This window comes from Haliotis rubra, unplaced genomic scaffold, assembly GCF_003918875.1.
Source record: "Haliotis rubra isolate DU_JTF1 unplaced genomic scaffold, ASM391887v1 Scf48, whole genome shotgun sequence".
Lineage (NCBI taxonomy): Eukaryota > Metazoa > Mollusca > Gastropoda > Lepetellida > Haliotidae > Haliotis > Haliotis rubra.
In genome coordinates this window covers 592,339-611,258 of record NW_025767168.1, presented here as the reverse complement: position 1 = coordinate 611,258, position 18,920 = coordinate 592,339, and the positions used below count along the sequence as shown (strand labels likewise).

At 40.4% G+C, this 18,920-nt stretch overlaps 1 protein-coding gene across 1 annotated transcript; it reads left to right on the top strand.

The window, feature by feature from the left end:
- Positions 1 to 9,896: 9,896 nt before the first annotated feature.
- Positions 9,897 to 17,667, top strand: LOC124290964 (neuronal acetylcholine receptor subunit alpha-5-like). Its single transcript, XM_046727807.1, has 6 exons — positions 9,897 to 10,135; positions 11,956 to 12,092; positions 12,716 to 12,760; positions 13,353 to 13,462; positions 14,068 to 14,615; positions 15,782 to 17,667. The coding sequence occupies exons 1-6, from the start codon at positions 10,057 to 10,059 to the stop codon at positions 16,411 to 16,413; spliced, it is 1,551 nt and encodes a 516-aa protein (XP_046583763.1). The 5' UTR covers positions 9,897 to 10,056; the 3' UTR covers positions 16,414 to 17,667.
- Positions 17,668 to 18,920: the final 1,253 nt, after the last annotated feature.

Sequence of the window (18,920 nt, the reverse complement as noted above, 5' to 3'; positions counted from 1 at the left end):
ATTAATCTTCCGTGACATCTGTGTGTTATGGATGTTTGAAACAGGTTTTGTGTGTGTGTGTTCCTGTGTGTGTGTGTTCCTCGCTGTGTGTATGTGTGTCATTTAACGTTACCTGAAGTTAAAGTTTGACATGTCGAAATGTCTCTTGTATAAAAGCATATTCACCCATTAATCATTCCTCTATTTGGTGAAATCCCAACTCCAACATTCTAATGACGCCCAACGCATATCATCATCATTATCACCATCGTCGTCATTTTGTTTATAATATTGTGATTTTTGTATTATGTGCATAGACTTTGTCTCTAGAATTTCTTAACGTTTGCTCTAAATTCGTTTTCTTAAAAAACGTCCTCTAGGTTCTATTCTACCCTTGTGTCTGGTTATTTGTATTACATCTCGGAAAATACATTGCACATCTTAACAGCAATGAAAATGCGAAGTATTAGCGTCTTCTTGATCATGTGAACTGAAACGTATATAAGATACCCTGTTGTCTCTGTTTAGGTTGACTCCATGCAGATTGAGGTTAGAACTGGATTTCAGCAAGCCATATAAATGCTTAAGCTGTAGCCAGAAGCAACTAACGGGTTCAGCTGGTTAGGCCCGCTAACATCCTAGACGAATGTCAACATATCGGATCGATACTTATAATGTCAATCACTGGATTGTCTGGTCCCGACTTGATTACTAGCAGCTCGACCTTACAGATGTAATATTGTGGCATCAAGCAATACACCAAACACACAAACACCCGCAACTGCAGGTGCTGTAGTGGGCACAAAGTTAGATGATAATCGGTATCGATGACCATGAAGTCCATATGAATATTATTATTGATTTTCACTTATGGTGACAATTACGTTTCCATTGTTATATAAATCCGTTATCCTTTAGCATTTTAGCAAGAGAATACCCAGATGGTTCAACATGCACTTAAAAGTACAGGGCAACCTAATTATATTTTAACAAAAAAAACGTCCTTCCGTCATCCAATTGGTTCAATCGAATCGATTATATTTAAATGTTATTGTGAAAACATTAACGTTTCCGTATTCATGATCATACACCAGTATCGCCCCTGTCTTCAGAACAGTCATGGGATATGAATATGCAATAATTTGTAGTCGACATGGAAATGTCCACAAGGAATACGTCAATAATTAATGTGCGTTAAACCAATACTGGCCCCACAAATTGTGGCAATGTGTGTGCTTAACTTGCCGTACTTATGCAAATGTTACATCAGGGATGGTGAGTATTAAATACACCATGGTTACGTAAGGTTCCCTCGCTTGAGACAAACAATTCGTGCTGGTCCACGGTCCAAAAAAGTCAAGTATGTTGCCACCAGTTTCATGAATAAATGACATTTCGAGTTTTTGTGACAGAGATTTATGTGAGTTGTTAATGATTATTGACATAACTGATTCAAACCATAATTGGCTTTGCACCTAGTTGTCCAATTATTATATAAACATCTGGTCTGTTTACATCTAATTACATCAGTAAACATTTACAATAAAGCCATACGTCAGTACATTGTCACAAGTGCAAAAGATTCGTTAGTTTGTTTATTATTTGTGACATAATAATGTTAAACAATGCTCGTAAACAAGGGCAAATAGCGGTGAAAACGTACAAGCTGTAAGTTCTGTTTTCCTTCTACTTTAATCAGTCCCTGTGACGTAGGGCTGTGTATTGCCCCAAATTTCGTATTGCGATATATTGCGATACACTCTTTTGTATTGCGATACGCATTGCAAGATATTGTGGAAGAACAGTTATAGAAATCTGTCGACATTGTAATATTCTTTTACCTTCATATTGAATCACAGTATATATGCAAATAACCATTGCGCATTGTATAGCTTCTTTCAAAGCAAGAAAAAGGAAAAACCAGAACATTCTTCTGTTTATATTTTTATTTTAAGACAGCAGGGATCGACACTCACTAAACATTTTAACTAGACCTCCGGGCTAGTGGATTTTGTATGTCATTAGTCCTTTCCAAATATTACTAGCCCGACACTTTGCTATAAAAACCTTTCAACAAGTCTTTCTTTTAATGGTAACTACTGTCCAAGGGAAAGTTAACACAGATAAATGTATGATTTCTCATTTCATATATATGACAAAATCAACTGAAACTAGCTTACACCATGTCCTCCATCAACCCACCCATACTAAACTAACGAGCAAATGAAACGATATTAAGTCAAAATCACTGATAATACTAAACGACAAACCACCATTGTGTAAAAGGAAAGAGAATTTTGACAACAGGTGTATGGGCAACATGCACGTGCATACACATGCCCATACACCTGTTGTCAAAATTCTCTTTCCTTTTACACTAATGGTGGTTTGTCGTTTTGTAATATCAGTGATTACGACTTGGTATCGTGTCTTTTGGCCGTTAGTTTATTTATATACTTTAACTTCTTTAAACAACAAAGGATGTTGAATTTCAAATAATTTAAAGAGTTAAAGAATTTACTGTACACATCTGTATTACTCAAGAAAAAAATAATTGAAGTCACAATCATGTGACATGATCTTGAAGTGAACATTCTAATCAAAACAATGATTTATGCACCTATGTCTTTGAATAAAAGTATTAATAACATTACCTAATTCATGAATGACGTTTGGTACACTTTCTCATAAAGAAATGATTTAGTAAAGCACTCAAGATGGGCAAAGGTCTCTCTGTATTAGTTAAAGTAAACTTTCTTTAGACTGAATAGAATAATGAAACAAATGAATCTTGAGAAACAGCCTTAGTTTTAATAAGATAGAAGCCTACGTTTGTCAAGGGAAATATCAGCTCGTGAAATATTATTGCTACTACAATAATTAAGGTCTAATCCAACTGTTGATAAATCCCAAAGGTATTTTTAACATATTATTCAAATAATACAACTTCAACTTAAAAAAGTTTATTTCCAATAAAAATACAAGTTTACACACTTATAATGTCCAGATATACCACGAAGGAGACGAAAACTCCCGCTATTTTAATCCATTTGTAAGATGTCATAATATCCTCTTACCTATTATATGTATATTTTCATTTTTACGTAATCAGAAAATTATTTTAAAAAGATTAATCCAATAATATGCATCGTCGCCTCTTTCGCGATAGCCGTGGCTTTTCGCCCGGTAACACGAGACAACATTGGGAAATGCCTCTGATTTCGAAGCTCCGTATGAACAGGGAGACTATGTAAATGTTGTAGATTATCCCTGGTATGACTAACACTTGAGAAGATTAATGTGATGGCGGGTATCGTTCGAAAGCGACCTGTGACAAATATTCTTTATGCAATTTGTTTCACATTAAACATCGTGACGAGGACATTTGATATTGAAATGAAATATGAGTATATTATAAAAAACCTGCCGACGAAGGACAGTAAAACAACTAGAATATCACAGATATGTATGTAAAACTAGTAATTAAATCTAAAACGTTTTACCTATAGGGAAAAAAAATACAACATAAAAATGGGCTATAAATCGCCAATAACTGAAGGTAGATCACCATACCAGGGACCATGGGGACTTACATTACTTTTGTTACCTGCATGGACCCTAGTTGGATTTACACCATCCCTTCAGCCATTGGCGACAGAAGAGAAATCTAGCCATAAATTAAAAGCACACATATTCTACGATTAAAAACGTGGCAAGCTTAAATTTACTCTAAATGTGTTGGGACTTACGTACCCTCTCAGGAGGACAATAATTTTAAAATACTTCAACCCCCTTTGAGGGTACAGCCACTAACAATTGAAGTTGATAATCTAAACTACTAATTATAAAACCTTATCTATTTACAAAACATATATCAAAATTCATTTAACAGATCTATCTCTTTTAAAAAATCAATGATTAAATGATAATTAACGTTACTAAAAGGTCCTTTACTGTTTTGACATTAAAATATCCTCACCTTTCAATAGGTACTCAGGAGTATATCTTGTGTGGCCAATACGACATCGTCGTTTGATGACCTCTTCAAATCTGGACTGACAACCCAAGTAGTTGGTTTTATTGCATGTAATTTATTGATACCTACTTGGGCGTCCCACTTCTTTTGCATCAGATCACGGATGTAAGTTCTAATGTTAGCTTTGTAATCAGAGTATGGGATCAGAAGTGGTGTCACAGATTTGTTGAGTGCTGCCTTGGCAGCAAAATCGGCCATTGTATTCCCAGAAATGCCAACGTGGCTGGGTAACCAACAGAGGACGATGTCGTATTGACCAGTTGCAAGATCATTATATAATTCTATAATTTCTATTAAAAGTGGATGTTTACAAGAAATATTTTTAATCGCCTGAAGGCAAGAAAGAGAGTCTGAAAATATTATATATTGTTTATATTTAGGGTGTCTATTTATATATTTAAGAGCTGTTTAGTGTGGCGTTTGCTTCTGCTGTGAAAATTGAACTGCTATTGGGTAATCTGGAAGATATTGTTTTGGACCCAATGACAGTGGCTGTTCGAGCATGAAGATCGAGGCGACGAAAGCCGAGATGCCACTTTACTTGCATAACATGATCGCACACAAAAATATGGAAATAGTTACTTAGATGTACGTTTGACAACTTTCATGAAAACTGTAGATTTTTTTTCTTTAATGATTTCCTGGAAACATCAATACTTTGCTCTTTGACAATCTTTACGTGGACCCGTTGCCAATCATTTGGAAAGACTTCCGCCCAATCCCCACCCACCACTACCCATATTACCTGAATATACATATATATATCTTATTCCTCACCATTAACATTTAGGGGGGTATACGGGCGGAAGTCTTACCTACGGTGTTGAATGGATTAGAGTTGTGAAATACACAATGCCATTTTAGAAAGTGATCAAATGTAACATATGTTATATTTGGGATTACACTTTCTTAGTGAAGTACAGATTCTAGTACTTTTTGGGTTGAGTCCCATCCGGGATTCGAACCCACACCATCAGCGTCAGACACCTAATCGCCAGCACACAGACGCCTAGACCGATCAGCGGATTAGAGTTGAACAAATAAATCTTTGTCGGTATACCGGTACATCATAAACGAATCGCGATACCTAATTGTTACAATATCGTATTGCTGTTTACCGGTATACCGGTAATACCGTGCAGCCCTACTGTGAGGTGAGAACAGACGTGATTACACCATTGCGTTCAAAAGCAACAAAATGTCAACATGTAAAGAAACCATCTGGAATTGACATGTTTATTTAGGAATGGACAAACATCATATCTTCTGTGATACCTTCATAAAATAGAGATTTAGGGTTGTCATAACAACTTTGTATAAATCGTTATTCACACCAGTGGTAATTAAATGAAATAGCCAATTCTGGTTAATAATCATTAGTAATATCCGCCAAAAGAAGAGATTTACGATTTCATGTACAAATGTATCGTGAAAATATGCCTATGAATCACTGCCAAATATTGACGTGAACACGAGATCGTGAAAAGGTGAGCGTATCCGGTGGCACAGTGAAGTGCATTACAAACGGCTAAAATACATTACATGTAGCTATGATTACACAATGCCATTTAGAAAGTGGTCAAATGTAACATGTGTTATATTTGGGATTACACTTTCTAAAGTTAGCAGCCTAACCCGCTCAAGAGTATACAATTGTTTGGCCGACGTCGGTGACTTGAAACAGTTTGTCATCTTGCCTCAATGTCATAGATTGTTCTGTCCCGTTCTATATCGTCCAGACGCAGCTGGAATATTGTTGATAGCGGCATAAAACAACGCTCACTCACAGAAAGACGGATATACAGCCTGTTGATTTTCAGGGGAGGCGAACGGCGTGAAAAGACTAGATTCGTCACTTGACAACGTCGACAAAGTGTTGGTCACAAGGTAACGTGGATATGATGTCGCTCTAATTTCATTCGGTTGATAGTTACCATAAAGTCATGTTTTCCAAACTGTTACGTGACTTTCAGCAAGATATGAAGCAGCCCAGCTGCGTAGATCGGTGCTCCTGCTGTTGATCACTGGATTGTCTGGTCCACGCTCGATTATTTACAGACCGCAGAGTGCGACATTAAACAGCAAACAAACAAACAAACACACCAGAGAAGCAGACTGATATTTACACTAGACAAATAACATTGTATGAAAGAACAGCCACGTTCAGTATGTTCAATGTGTGTATCGGAGGGGAAAATGTATAATTTCACTCGTCACTTTTGTTTGCAATAAAAAAGACGTATGTGAAATACAATTGAACACTACGTACTATCATGATTGTTCTTGTCAACGCGTTGGTGTCCTGCACTTGTTCTGTGCACTGAACATATTTCATTAGCGTATGTAATCAATTACAAAAGGCTCAAACAGTGCACGCATACTTCGTCACGTTTTTGCGAGTGCAAACAGATTACATATTCAATACCGATGTCGAATGTGTAACTAACACTTAACAAGAACATCTGTCCGTGATAAAAACAATGCCAAATGTCATCGAACATTAATATTTGCAGAGACCATATATGGTCCCTGATATCTGGTCTTCGTGTGATGACAAGTCTCGCTTTTCATGTGCAGTAACTCGCGTAGTGCGTGTCTGTGTGACCGTTTTACAATATTGCAACGCTCTCACAAATATTGTATGTGCGCTTCGAGTATTTTCCCGACCATTGTTTTCACTGACTTTCCTTGTTCTTTCGCAGTGTTCGATTTTATGCATGTCATTCGTCAGTGTTTTACGTGAAGGTTAAAGCTAATTCATGTATAACGATTTACCTTTATGTATATATAATACCTGAAGAATGACCGGTAGGTGAAAAAGTAAGCATATACTTCTACACTGCATACTCTACCAACAACACAGAATGGTGCTCCAGAGTTCACTGGACACGAACATACTCCTAACACTACAAGCACTCCAGACGCCCACGAAATAACACTCACTTTCAAAGCCTTAGGTATATTTCTAATCAAAAGAGGCAATCTAGGTTGTATGTAATCCCACGTAACCAACTAGTACCTACCTAAAATCAAAAACTACCTAACCACATAGCCTTAAAAAAAAACTAAACAAAAACTAAAACTCAAATCAACTTATTCAATCTCATATACAATAGTTGTACATCTACTTCATTTACTGTATAAACAACACATCCCCAATCTATTGTAATAACAAATCATGTATATATTCTCTCAATTTGTTTCTCATGCATCACTTGCTTGACAACGGCATTAGAATCTGTCGAAACGTCGCCCTTCACAGAATAAAAGAAGTTATATATCCATAAACAGTGTCATCATTCTTCATCAACTGAACTTCTAAAATGCCTTTCAAAGAAGAAATAGGACCGCCTCCGTGGTATAGTGGTTAGAGCGTCCGCCCGGAGAGCGGAAGGTCGCGGGTTCGATCCCGGACCGCGTCATACCAAAAGACGTTAAAATATGGTACTTGTTGGTCTGGGCTAGTATAAGCAGCCGCACATACACATACACACGCATGCATGTCGTAATATGAGCGAAATATTCTCCAGCGCGACGTTAAACTCAATTTCACCTCACCTCACCTCAAAGAAGAAACACGAAAACATAAAAACAAAACAAATACCAACCAGAACACCCCGCCGTTCAGCTCCCCCTACCACTTCGGGTAAATTTCCTAATTAAATATTCATGGCATGGCAGGCCCATCATCATCATCATCATCATCATCATGAAAACGAAATTTAAAGAAAATGCTGCTATAAAAAATAATATTTTCATTAAAATAACAGAAAAGCGACATACAGTACATCTCCTACATAAATCTTCCTACAGAAGAAAGTAAAGTATTACCGTAATAATTATTAGAAGTAAGATATAAGATCAAATGGACACATGGTCAATTGGTTTGATACAAATGTCAAATGCAAGTAAACTGGACAAAGGGAATATAGTTAAACATCAACTTCTTTGTTCGAAAGTGTGTATGATGAGGAACCCGTGAAGGTCCGGGTTAGAATGTACCGTCAGTAACCCATGCTTGTCTACCCGTGAAGGTTCGGGTTAGAATGTACCTTCAGTAACCCATGCTTGTCTACCCGTGAAGGTCCGGGTTAGAATGTACCTTCAGTAACCCATGCTTGTCTACCCGTGAAGGTCCCGGTTAGAATGTACCTTCAGTAACCCATGCTTGTCTCTCCGTGAAGGTTCGGGTTAGAATGTACCTTCAGTAACCCATGCTTGTCTCCCCGTGAAGGTCCGGTTAGAATGTACCTTCAGTAACCCATGCTTGTCTCCCCGTGAAGGTCCCGGTTAGAATGTACCTTCAGTAACCCATGCTTGTCTCCCCGTGAAGGTCCGGGTTAGAATGTACCTTCAGTAACCCATGCTTGTCTCCCCGTGAAGGTTCGGGTTAGAATGTACCTTCAGTAACCCATGCTTGTCTACCCGTGAAGGTCCCGGTTAGAATGTACCTTCAGTAACCCATGCTTGTCTACCCGTGAAGGTTCGGGTTAGAATGTACCTTCAGTAACCCATGCTTGTCTCCCCGTGAAGGTCCGGGTTAGAATGTACCTTCAGTAACCCATGCTTGTCTCCCCGTGAAGGTCCCGGTTAGAATGTACCTTCAGTAACCCATGCTTGTCTCCCCGTGAAGGTCCGGGTTAGAATGTACCTTCAGTAACCCATGCTTGTCTCCCCGTGAAGGTTCGGGTTAGAATGTACCTTCAGTAACCCATGCTTGTCTCCCCGTGAAGGTCCCGGTTAGAATGTACCTTCAGTAACCCATGCTTGTCTCCCCGTGAAGGTCCGGGTTAGAATGTACCTTCAGTAACCCATGCTTGTCTCCCCGTGAAGGTCCGGGTTAGAATGTACCTTCAGTAACCCATGCTTGTCTCCCCGTGAAGGTCCCGGTTAGAATGTACCTTCAGTAACCCATGCTTGTCTCCCCGTGAAGGTCCGGGTTAGAATGTACCTTCAGTAACCCATGCTTGTCTCCCCGTGAAGGTCCGGGTTAGAATGTACCTTCAGTAACCCATGCTTGTCTCCCCGTGAAGGTCCGGGTTAGAATGTACCTTCAGTAACCCATGCTTGTCTCCCCGTGAAGGTTCGGGTTAGAATGTACCTTCAGTAACCCATGCTTGTCTCCCCGTGAAGGTTCGGGTTAGAATGTACCTTCAGTAACCCATGCTTGTCTCCCCGTGAAGGTTCGGGTTAGAACGTACCTTCAGTAACCCATGCTTGTCTCCCCGTGAAGGTTCGGGTTAGAATGTACCTTCAGTAACCCATGCTTGTCTACCCGTGAAGGCCCGGGTTAGAATGTACCTTCAGTAACCCATGCTTGTCTCCCCGTGAAGGTCCCGGTTAGAATGTACCTTCAGTAACCCATGCTTGTCTCCCCGTGAAGGTCCGGGTTAGAATGTACCTTCAGTAACCCATGCTTGTCTCCCCGTGAAGGTCCGGGTTAGAATGTACCTTCAGTAACCCATGCTTGTCTCCCCGTGAAGGTCCGGGTTAGAATGTACCTTCAGTAACCCATGCTTGTCGTACGAGGCTACTAACGGGGTCGGGTGGTCAGGCTCGCTTGTTTGGTGGACACGTGTCATCGGTTCCCAATTGCGCCGATCGATGCTCATGCTGTTGACCACTGGATTTTCTGGTCCAGACTCGATTATTTTCAGATCGCCGCAATATAGCTGGAATATTGCTCAGTGCGGCGTAAAACTAAACTTAATCAATCACTCAATATGTCACGAGGACGAGATCTATAAGCTCCATTCCTTGCAACAATCTATCAGCATTCTGTATTGCGCAATATCAATATTTTTATCTTTGCGTATCACATTAACAGCTTTTCGAGTATAGTAAAAGTTTTGGGCTTCGCTCCGACATAGCCCACAGCTTTAAATCACAGCCAGCTGCTGAATCAATAATCCGGATGAATCCCCGCTGTATGGAAGATCCTGCCTCGGCCGCTCATAACTTATCGATATGCTACAGACTTGGGGCACTGGCACAAGGTCAAGGTCGTGTAACAAAATGGCGGCCGTCTGTTTACAGATAAGATGCTGAGCACCGGGCTTTCGAAGATGAAGTGTACAGTTGTGCTCCTGGCTTTGGCGCTAATAATTCACGGAAGCGACGGTATTGTATTTAGCGACGTGTATTCCTATGTGCCTGCATGTCTGTATGTGCTGTATGTGTAGTCGTTTCGTTCACAGGTCTTGATTAACATTTCTACACTTGACGAATGATAGTATTGAACTATTTCAGGGCCGTGTGTGTGGAGGCAGGTAAAATAACATAGATTCTTATTTACAAGGAAAACCTCACTATCGCCAAACCTCACTATCGCACCAATGATACATTCAAGCATTGTGCTACATGTACTTCTGATGCCCAGCGAATAACTGTCTTCATCTCCTATCAATATTGTGTCACTATATCTCTTTAAAAACTACACACGTCACAACTACGATATAATACGTGTATAATAATTGTAGAAGTTCGGTATATGTTCAAAAGCTGCACTACTCTCTTGTGGATCCAAGGATTCGTAAAACTTGGTAAAACCTGACATCCATTATTTACACTTTGTTAACCCGCCTTTAATCTCCCGCACATCTTTCTCAGCTGCCATGGTGATGTGAGTTTCCTAAACTGACAGGCCCTCCCCCGCATCAGCAGTGCTGTGTATGTATAGACGGTCAGAGCCAATTAGGCGGAATGGCGTCGGAAAGACGGATATCTGTTTCCTAAAGGAACCGTGCTCATCAGTGGGTTTCATTACGAGGGGAACTGTGGAAAAGATGATTCAGATGTAAAAACAGATACAATAGTTCGTCGTATGTACATGTAATACATTAAGGTATAATTATTGGATGTCCTGCTAGCCAAGACTGGCGTTGGCAAAGTTTTGATTTTAGATAAAACATTCGCCCCACTCAGGAGAAAGTCTTTGTGCTATTACTCCCGGTATATGCTGGTGCATGTGTCAAGTATGTTAGGCGTTAACAGTTTTGAATGGACGGAACAACGTACCAAAAATACCACGGTTGCATGGATAAATGACAAGTATACGTAGCCGTACAAAATAGAATGAAAATAATGACCAGTGCTTTCTACGAGGAGGAAATCCCGGTATCGACTTTTTGAAGGATACTACTCACTCACGCACTTCGATATTGTACACATACGTAGTTTTTGGAATTATACATACTACTACTCAGACAGGATCGCCACACTAGCTATTTGTCACGGCTCAGGAAGCTGCTCGCTGACGATACAGGTTGACGTTGGAAACAACACTGTTGGCGTCAACGTCGACGTCCTCATTATGAATAAATTCAGTCTTAATACTTGTGAAATTATCTTCAAGATATACAACGCACAATAATGTGTCAAATAGATCAATTAGTGCTATACAGAAAACTGCATGGGTGTTTGGTTTGCTGTTAAACGCCTAAGGAGGCAATAGTCAATCTATACGACCGCTGTCTGTATACAATCGACTCTGGACCAGACAAACCAGTCTTGTACATTATCAGCAGCAATCCATGCCGTCTGAGTACACTGGCACGCAATCAACCAGCGTGACCATCCTTCAAGTTGGTGAAAACGTTATACAAGGACACGGTACTAACAAACCAAGGATCATAACCAGGGTGAACAGGATTCGAACCTCCGAAAAAAGATCATTCTTATGTAATAGACACATCTCCGCACACCAACTAGTAGCGCCTTAGATCACTTGTTCACAAGTCTGCCTTGTATTGAAGTAAGTAAACATAGTAATTCTTATATACTCTTGTAGCTTCAGTCAATGTCAAAAGTCTGTAGGGCTCGACTGAGTAGCACTGTGCTTAAAGCTTTTGCTCCCCACAGCGAAAATCTGGGTTCGAATCCTGTACAATGTGTTCAGTTCTTTAATTTATACAGTGAGTATGTTTATCTGTATATTATAGGCCGGCGTGTAGGGACAGAACAGCGTCTGTATGGCGATCTGTTCCAGTCGTACAACCCTGAATCCAGGCCCGTGGAGAACGCCAGTAAACCAGTCATCGTCAGCTTCGGCATCGCTCTCAATCAGCTCCTTGATCTGGTAAGTTGGAGGCGACAGTGGAAAGTAGAAAGCACATCTCTTACCATATTGCGTATTCCTGACAGTAGGGTATGAGTGGGCTTTGTGTTTTGGAAGCTGCGATGAAACATGCCTGCTGCATTACACGTACAGTCTTTTCTAGGTACAATATCACTGTGGTCATAGTGCACTTGCTTAATCCGCAATACGAAATTCTCTGAATGCGAAAGGTAATATTTTTTAAGAACAAGCGGTCCTGTCGCCCAGTTTTTATGACATTTGTATTTTCCATAACATTGGCGACGTAGTAAATATTTTGGAGGGAGGACGGTTGTCTATAGGGGCCTCTCTTTCTGTGAATATAGGCTGCAGTTGTTCCACAGTCATGACTAACTACACTTCATATACCAAGCTAGACATTATCCGGAACAGATGCATTTGGGGTACAAAAAGAACGTGTATTTATAAATTATTGAAAAACCAAGTTAAAGGCAGCCTTTGACCAAGGCCAAATTTGTAAATTTGTACTGACAAAATCGCTGAGATAAATGTGTCAAATTGTCCCTTGATTCCGTGAATCATGAATACTGTCCAAACATAATTACCTTTCTGTATTTGTGCTCATGTTCTCCTGCCATTGACAGGATGAGAAGAACCAAGTTCTGACCACGGCCGTTTGGGTTCACGAGGTAAGTACTTGGATACATTTTATGCGCGCTTCATTTGTTGAATCCTAACCGGCTTCACAACAACGACTTATTATGTGTAAACGATTAATTCACAATGAAGAACCATGCTGACGACCCGACACTAAATCACCACATATTTCTCTACCTGTAGCTGACTGGGTACAGGTGCGAATGAATAATTTGAAATCCTCAACAAGCACTAGATAATTGCCAAATGTATGTTTCTGTACTTGTGTACCTTCACTTCTCTTCATATCTACATTTACTGAAGTTACCCGAAACAGCATTTTTGTAGAATTATTAAAAATATATCAGTTCATTTGTGTAAAAATACACCAAAGACAGGGAATACATTCATGTATTAAAAAATATAAGCTATTAACACACATTGTGAAAAAGGGGGACTTTGAGTGAAAATGTAAGGCTGAAAAGAATATCAGCTGCTTCCCTCCCCTCCGTGAACAAATAACTTTGGTTGTCTCTATATCAATAGTTACAATCAGGTAATTGACTTATTTTATTCCCGACCATCTGATAATATTAAAAATGTATTGATGGACAAATTGTTATGGACGCCAATCTTTATATCCAGGAATGGACTGACGAGAACCTGAGATGGGACCCCGAGGACTACGATGGACTAGACACACTAATGATTCCCTCTACCAACGTGTGGGTGCCTGACATGTTTCTCTTCAACAAGTAAGTTTACTTTAACCTTCTGCATGATGCACGGTGATCCGGTGATCTTGATCATCATTCCGATTCTCAAATTTACAATTAGAATCGTAAACCACCAAGTCCCATAGTTCTAGCTTCTTTCAAGGCAATATTAAATTTACCTCCTATTATGTCATTTGCGATTTCTAAATACAAGTTCATTTTATATAATTGAAATGTTATTAAGCCCATTAGTGTTTGAATCCTTTTCCCCCTTTCTTTCAGCATTATCCCCTTTTATCTGAAAGTCACCTGATGCCCCATTTATGAAAAATGGCCGTTACAAGCGCTTACAAAGCTTATTACTTGATGTTTCGGAAAACATGTGGACCTCAAATAAAAAGAACCCACCAGTACCCTTGAGCCCCAATAAACCTTGGATTGTGATGTGGCGAGATTTGGCTTGTATAATGTTTGATAAGTATACACCTTACGGTATTTCTCACGGTCTCTCTTGATGCCCTTCACTAATGAGAGGGAAGCTTTTCTATGTTAAGTCAGTGTTAACTGCAGTGTAAGCATTATTCAGTCAGTCGTGAGGCTGGCATCTCTTGACCAGTTTATATGCAGTGTTGGCCTACTTCCAGGGCTGGTGACAACGCTGATGGCTTTGTGAACGTGACCGGCAGCAAGGTGAAGATTGGAAACGATGGTTTGGTCAAGTGGATGGTGCCTATTATGGTCAAGAGTTCCTGCGTAGTCGATGTCACCTACTTCCCCTACGACGATCAGAAATGTCACCTCCGGTTCGGTTCGTGGATCTATGATGTTACCCAAGTTGACATGCGTCTCAACGCAGACAGACCAGACCTGAGTCATTACGTCCAGAACAGCGAATATGACCTGACAGCTGTTAGTGTGAGCCGGAGCCTTGTGGACAGTAACTGTTGTCCTGGAGATGGCTCACACGCCATGGTTGACTGTCACATCAGTGTCAAGCGAAAGTCCCTGTATTACGATTATATTGTAATTGCGCCGACCATAATGCTTTGCATCCTGACATTGGTCAGTTTTCTACTTCCGTGTCACAAGGGAGAGAAGATCAATATTGGGTTGACAGTATTTCTCACTTTGTACGTGCTGCAGTTGCTGATTGCTGAGAACGTTCCTGACACCAACTCCACGCCAGTGCTAGGTGAGATATGAACAAGAACTGAGTTCTCTCCCTTTGGGGATTCCCGGGCAGACTCTGCAGTCTGCTCTGTTTGTAACTGTCGACTTTAATGAACACGGTGGTCAGCTAGTCTAGACAGATAAGATGTAAGGTTGGACAATATCAGTTTAAATGTCGAGTCCACTATTCTTGCACTTCCATGGCGACGCGCATAGGTGCTTGTGCATTTGCCACTATGGTCTCTGTGTAAGTGTGCGCGTCTCTCTGTATTTTTGTTTTGTGGTGGTGGTGGTGATGGTGAATAATCATCCTTGGTCTATGCCGAAAATACATGCTGTCAAGGTAATATAATGTCATGGTCCGAACCACTTGTCCCGAACGGGGTAGAGTGAGTGAGTGAGTTAATATTTAACGTCACATCGCCAATATTTCAGCCATATCGTCACGAGAACATTTTACATTGAAATGGAATATGTGTATATTATAAAACCTGTCATCGAAGGACAGTAAAACAACTAGAATATCACAATTAGATTTAAAACTAGTGTGGAAGGTTAAAACTAATAGCACTATTAGGACAATACAAGATAAAAACAGGCTATAGATCGCCAACAACTGAAGGTCGATCACCATACTAGGGACCATGGGGACTTACAGTACCTTTGCTACCTGCATGGACCCTAGCTGGATTTACACCATCCCTTCAGCCATTGGCTTTTATACTGAGATTTAGCCATACATAAAAATGACAAAAATACTACGATTAAAAACCTGGTAGACTTAAATTTACTTGAAATGTTTTGGGACTTACGTACCCTCTCAGGAGGACAATAATTCCGAACGGGGTAGAGCGGTTGTTGATTATTTCTATGTTTCTGTTTTTCATTTGTCACAAGGTGGATGGATGCAGAGACCAGTAGTCATAGGGCTACAATTACCTGTTGTTGTTGTTGTTGTCAGGATTTCATTTGCTAGCTTGGTTGTTGCTTTCGCTGCCCTCAGCAATATTCCAGATATATGTTGGCGGCCTGCAAACAATCGAATCAAGACGAGACATTCCAATGCTAGGTTAGACATGGGTTTATGAAAATAAATCTTACCCGGATCTTCACGCTTTGTTTTGTATTTCGCGTGCATATATTAACCTCCCAACCCTGTCTAATACACGTGTTATTCATTTTCTCCAGGTATCTTCCTGTTCATGGTCATGACCTTCAACTGCGTGTCCCTCATCATGGCCACACTAGTGATGAACATCAAGAAGCGAGGGGAGGATAAACAGTCCCCCGCCATTCCAAAATGGCTGTTTTGGCTGTGTCGCGTCGTCCTTAGCAAAATAGTTCTCACCAAGTATGCTTGGGAACAGCCTGCCTCTTGCGATCAGTTCGAATTCCAGCCTGACCCTTCAAGTAAGATTGAAGTCACTTTAAATGGAGGCCAACCTTCCGAAAACATCCTTCAGCCAGCAGATGAAACTGATCAGTCACCGGACGAGGCTACCTGTACGACAGAGTTGCTTCCCAGCAGGCCAACAAACGAACTATTGTTCCCGAGATCCCGCAGTGACCGGAAGATCTGTACCGATGGCCACATCGAGGCAATGAACAGAGGCGCAATAGGTGAAGTTGGGCGTACCCGGAAGCCGGATGGTCGATTTAGTGTCACAAGCGTTCAGTACCATTCGATTCAGATTAAGAGGCAATGGTTTTTTGTGGCTGAGGTTGTTGATAAGTTTCTGTTTCTTATTTATCTCATCTCGATGACAATATCAATTGGTATGATTCTGGTGATAATTCCGAGTTATAAACTGTACTCTTAAAGTCATACCACCCCAACATCAGCTCAGATGTCGGACCGCCACGAACACACATGTTCTGATGCGCACTCCTTAATCTACAGACAAAGACACAAACACGAGGTCCAATACACACGCACGCACATAATCTGTTCTTCCTCCAACAACAGTATTGAGAGCAAACCCCTCAATAGAGAGGGCTTGAAATTGTATATCGTGATCGTGTCGACAAACTCATTTTCCCTCGTATTTGGAGATTCAAAATTTTGTACGATGTCCTGTAAAAATATGTTGTGAAACGAATAAAGAAGGGAATTTCATCTCCTAATTTCAGGCAAAAATATATACAATGGCCGAAAAAATATTCTGTCTCTAAATACGAACCCAGACACTTCCACCCGGAGTAGTAAATGGTTACTTAGTCAGTTGTTAGTAGAGGGGTGACTGCCACGACAGGTAAAGGGGAAAAAGGAAGAGTCGTTTAATACAGTTTTTCCCTTGATGTTTTGATATGTGATTTGTTGAAATGTTGCTTTTGTGAGCTTTGCATAGACGAGTATTGTATAATCGGATATATCGGACGTAGCTATTCTTTGCACCGACCAAAGACGATTCCAAACATAGAGAGCTAAACACGTTTTATCTTGAAAGATGGAGGACCACAGTATTATCCCAGAGAAAGAGGGCAATATTCTTGTTAGCTTGAAAGACGAAGGACCACGTTTGTGTTATCCTAGATCTGGAGGACAATACTCTTGTTAACTTGAAAGACGGAGGACCACGCTTTTGTTATCCTACATCTGGAGGACAATACTCTTGTTAGCTTGAAAGACGAAGGACCACGTTTGTGTTTTCCTAGATCTGGAGGACAATACTCTTGTTAACTTGAAAGACGGAGGACCACGCTTGTATTAACCCGAATGTGGATGGCAATCCTGTTGTAAGAATGTATCCAGGAATATTTCATGGATCAATTTTGAAACAAAGACCATTGCATGACCACCGGGGTAATGTGTTATAACATATTGTATTCAGAAGTAAAAAAGTTAGGTATCATGAATACTTTGGGGGATATATTTGAAATTATGTTCTCAGTTTTCACTTTCAAAACATACCCCCAACCTTCATAAACCCAAACTTGTTGTGTTCAGTATTATCTACGCATCTCGTTTACTGTACTATATTTGTAAATATCATTGCGCTATGTTATGTGATAGTACAATGCCCGACTGCAGCAGGTGGTTACTTGTGTTGTACCGAATAAAGTTAAGAACTGAACAGCTTGTATTTTATGTGTTCGAGAACTGTGACGGATATGACATTTGAAAATATTTGTCAGTTGACAGTGCATGTGTCATTGCATGGCATCTGTTTTATTTGGGTTAAACTATTGAAAACTATTGGAAAGTATGAGATCCACACATAGCACCCATATATAGCTAAATCTGATAGTACGTGTTTGCTATATTACTTTTGAAACATGCTCTATAAAAGTGGGGCGGTGGGGTAGCCTAATGGTTAAAGCGTTGGCTCGTCACGCCGAAGACCCGGGTTCGAATCCCCACATGGGTACAATGTGTGAAGCCCATTTCTGGTGTCCCCCGCCGTGATGTTGCTGGAATATTGCTAAAAGCGGCGTAAAACCAAACTCAGTCAGTCAGTCTATAAAAAGTATGTCTATTTAAAGTCTACTGAAACGGAGAAACTGGAGTCCTAAGTATTACATGGGCGGATCCAGGGATTTTGAAAGTGTGTGTGTGTGTGTGTGTGTGTGTGTGTGTGTGTGTGTGTGTGTGTGTGTGTGTGTGTGTGAGGGGGGGGGGTGTTCGAAGCCCTAAACCCCCCATTGGCTCCGCCAACGCAAAAACAATCTTTACTGTGGTCTTCTGTCATTTTCAACGGGGGAGCGAACCCCCTGAACCCGCCCTCTGGATCCGCCAATGTAGTACGTACTGTTGGCGACATTCATGGCAGACTCATTGTTACAAAATTAGTTTGTTAATGGAGTTCCACGTAAATTTGACGAAGACGCTATTTTGGTTACTTTGTTTGCACCCTGGTGCCTAAATGGAGTTTATCAGAGGGGTCATGTGACCGGAAGACATACCGCGCAAACTCTACCATGGGCCATTGGTCCAGCAGATGCACCAGAATAATTAGAGTTACTTCCCTTGGATTGTTTTTTTTGTTTTGACTCCAGCTGGTTACCCATATTGTAGCGGCTTTATAGAATATGTACCGTGTGACTTGTACCAACTATGTTGCTGTTAAAACCAGTTGTATAATCACTTCTGGACAAGACAAACTGCAGGTTAGGCACCATTGGTAATAATCGCCACAATTTTGGACACAACAGTTACTCATATATATGAGTCATTTGTTAGTTATGAATACCTTTCTTAAAAAAATCAACAACTATAACTCACACAATCAAATATGGTTATCCTTGTATATATATTTCGACCGATAAAGATAATCCAAACTTGGACTTGCAAATATGTAGTCTTTTGTTCCTATTCGAATTCGAATGA

Coding starts and splice junctions, on each gene's coding strand:
- LOC124290964 (XM_046727807.1), top strand. CDS start 10,057: ATGCTGAGCACCGGGCTTTCGAAGATGAAGTGTACAGTTGTGCTCCTG. Junction 12,761..13,352: donor CGGCCGTTTGGGTTCACGAG/GTAAGTACTTGG, acceptor CTTTATATCCAG/GAATGGACTGACGAGAACCT. Junction 14,616..15,781: donor CAACTCCACGCCAGTGCTAG/GTGAGATATGAA, acceptor CATTTTCTCCAG/GTATCTTCCTGTTCATGGTC.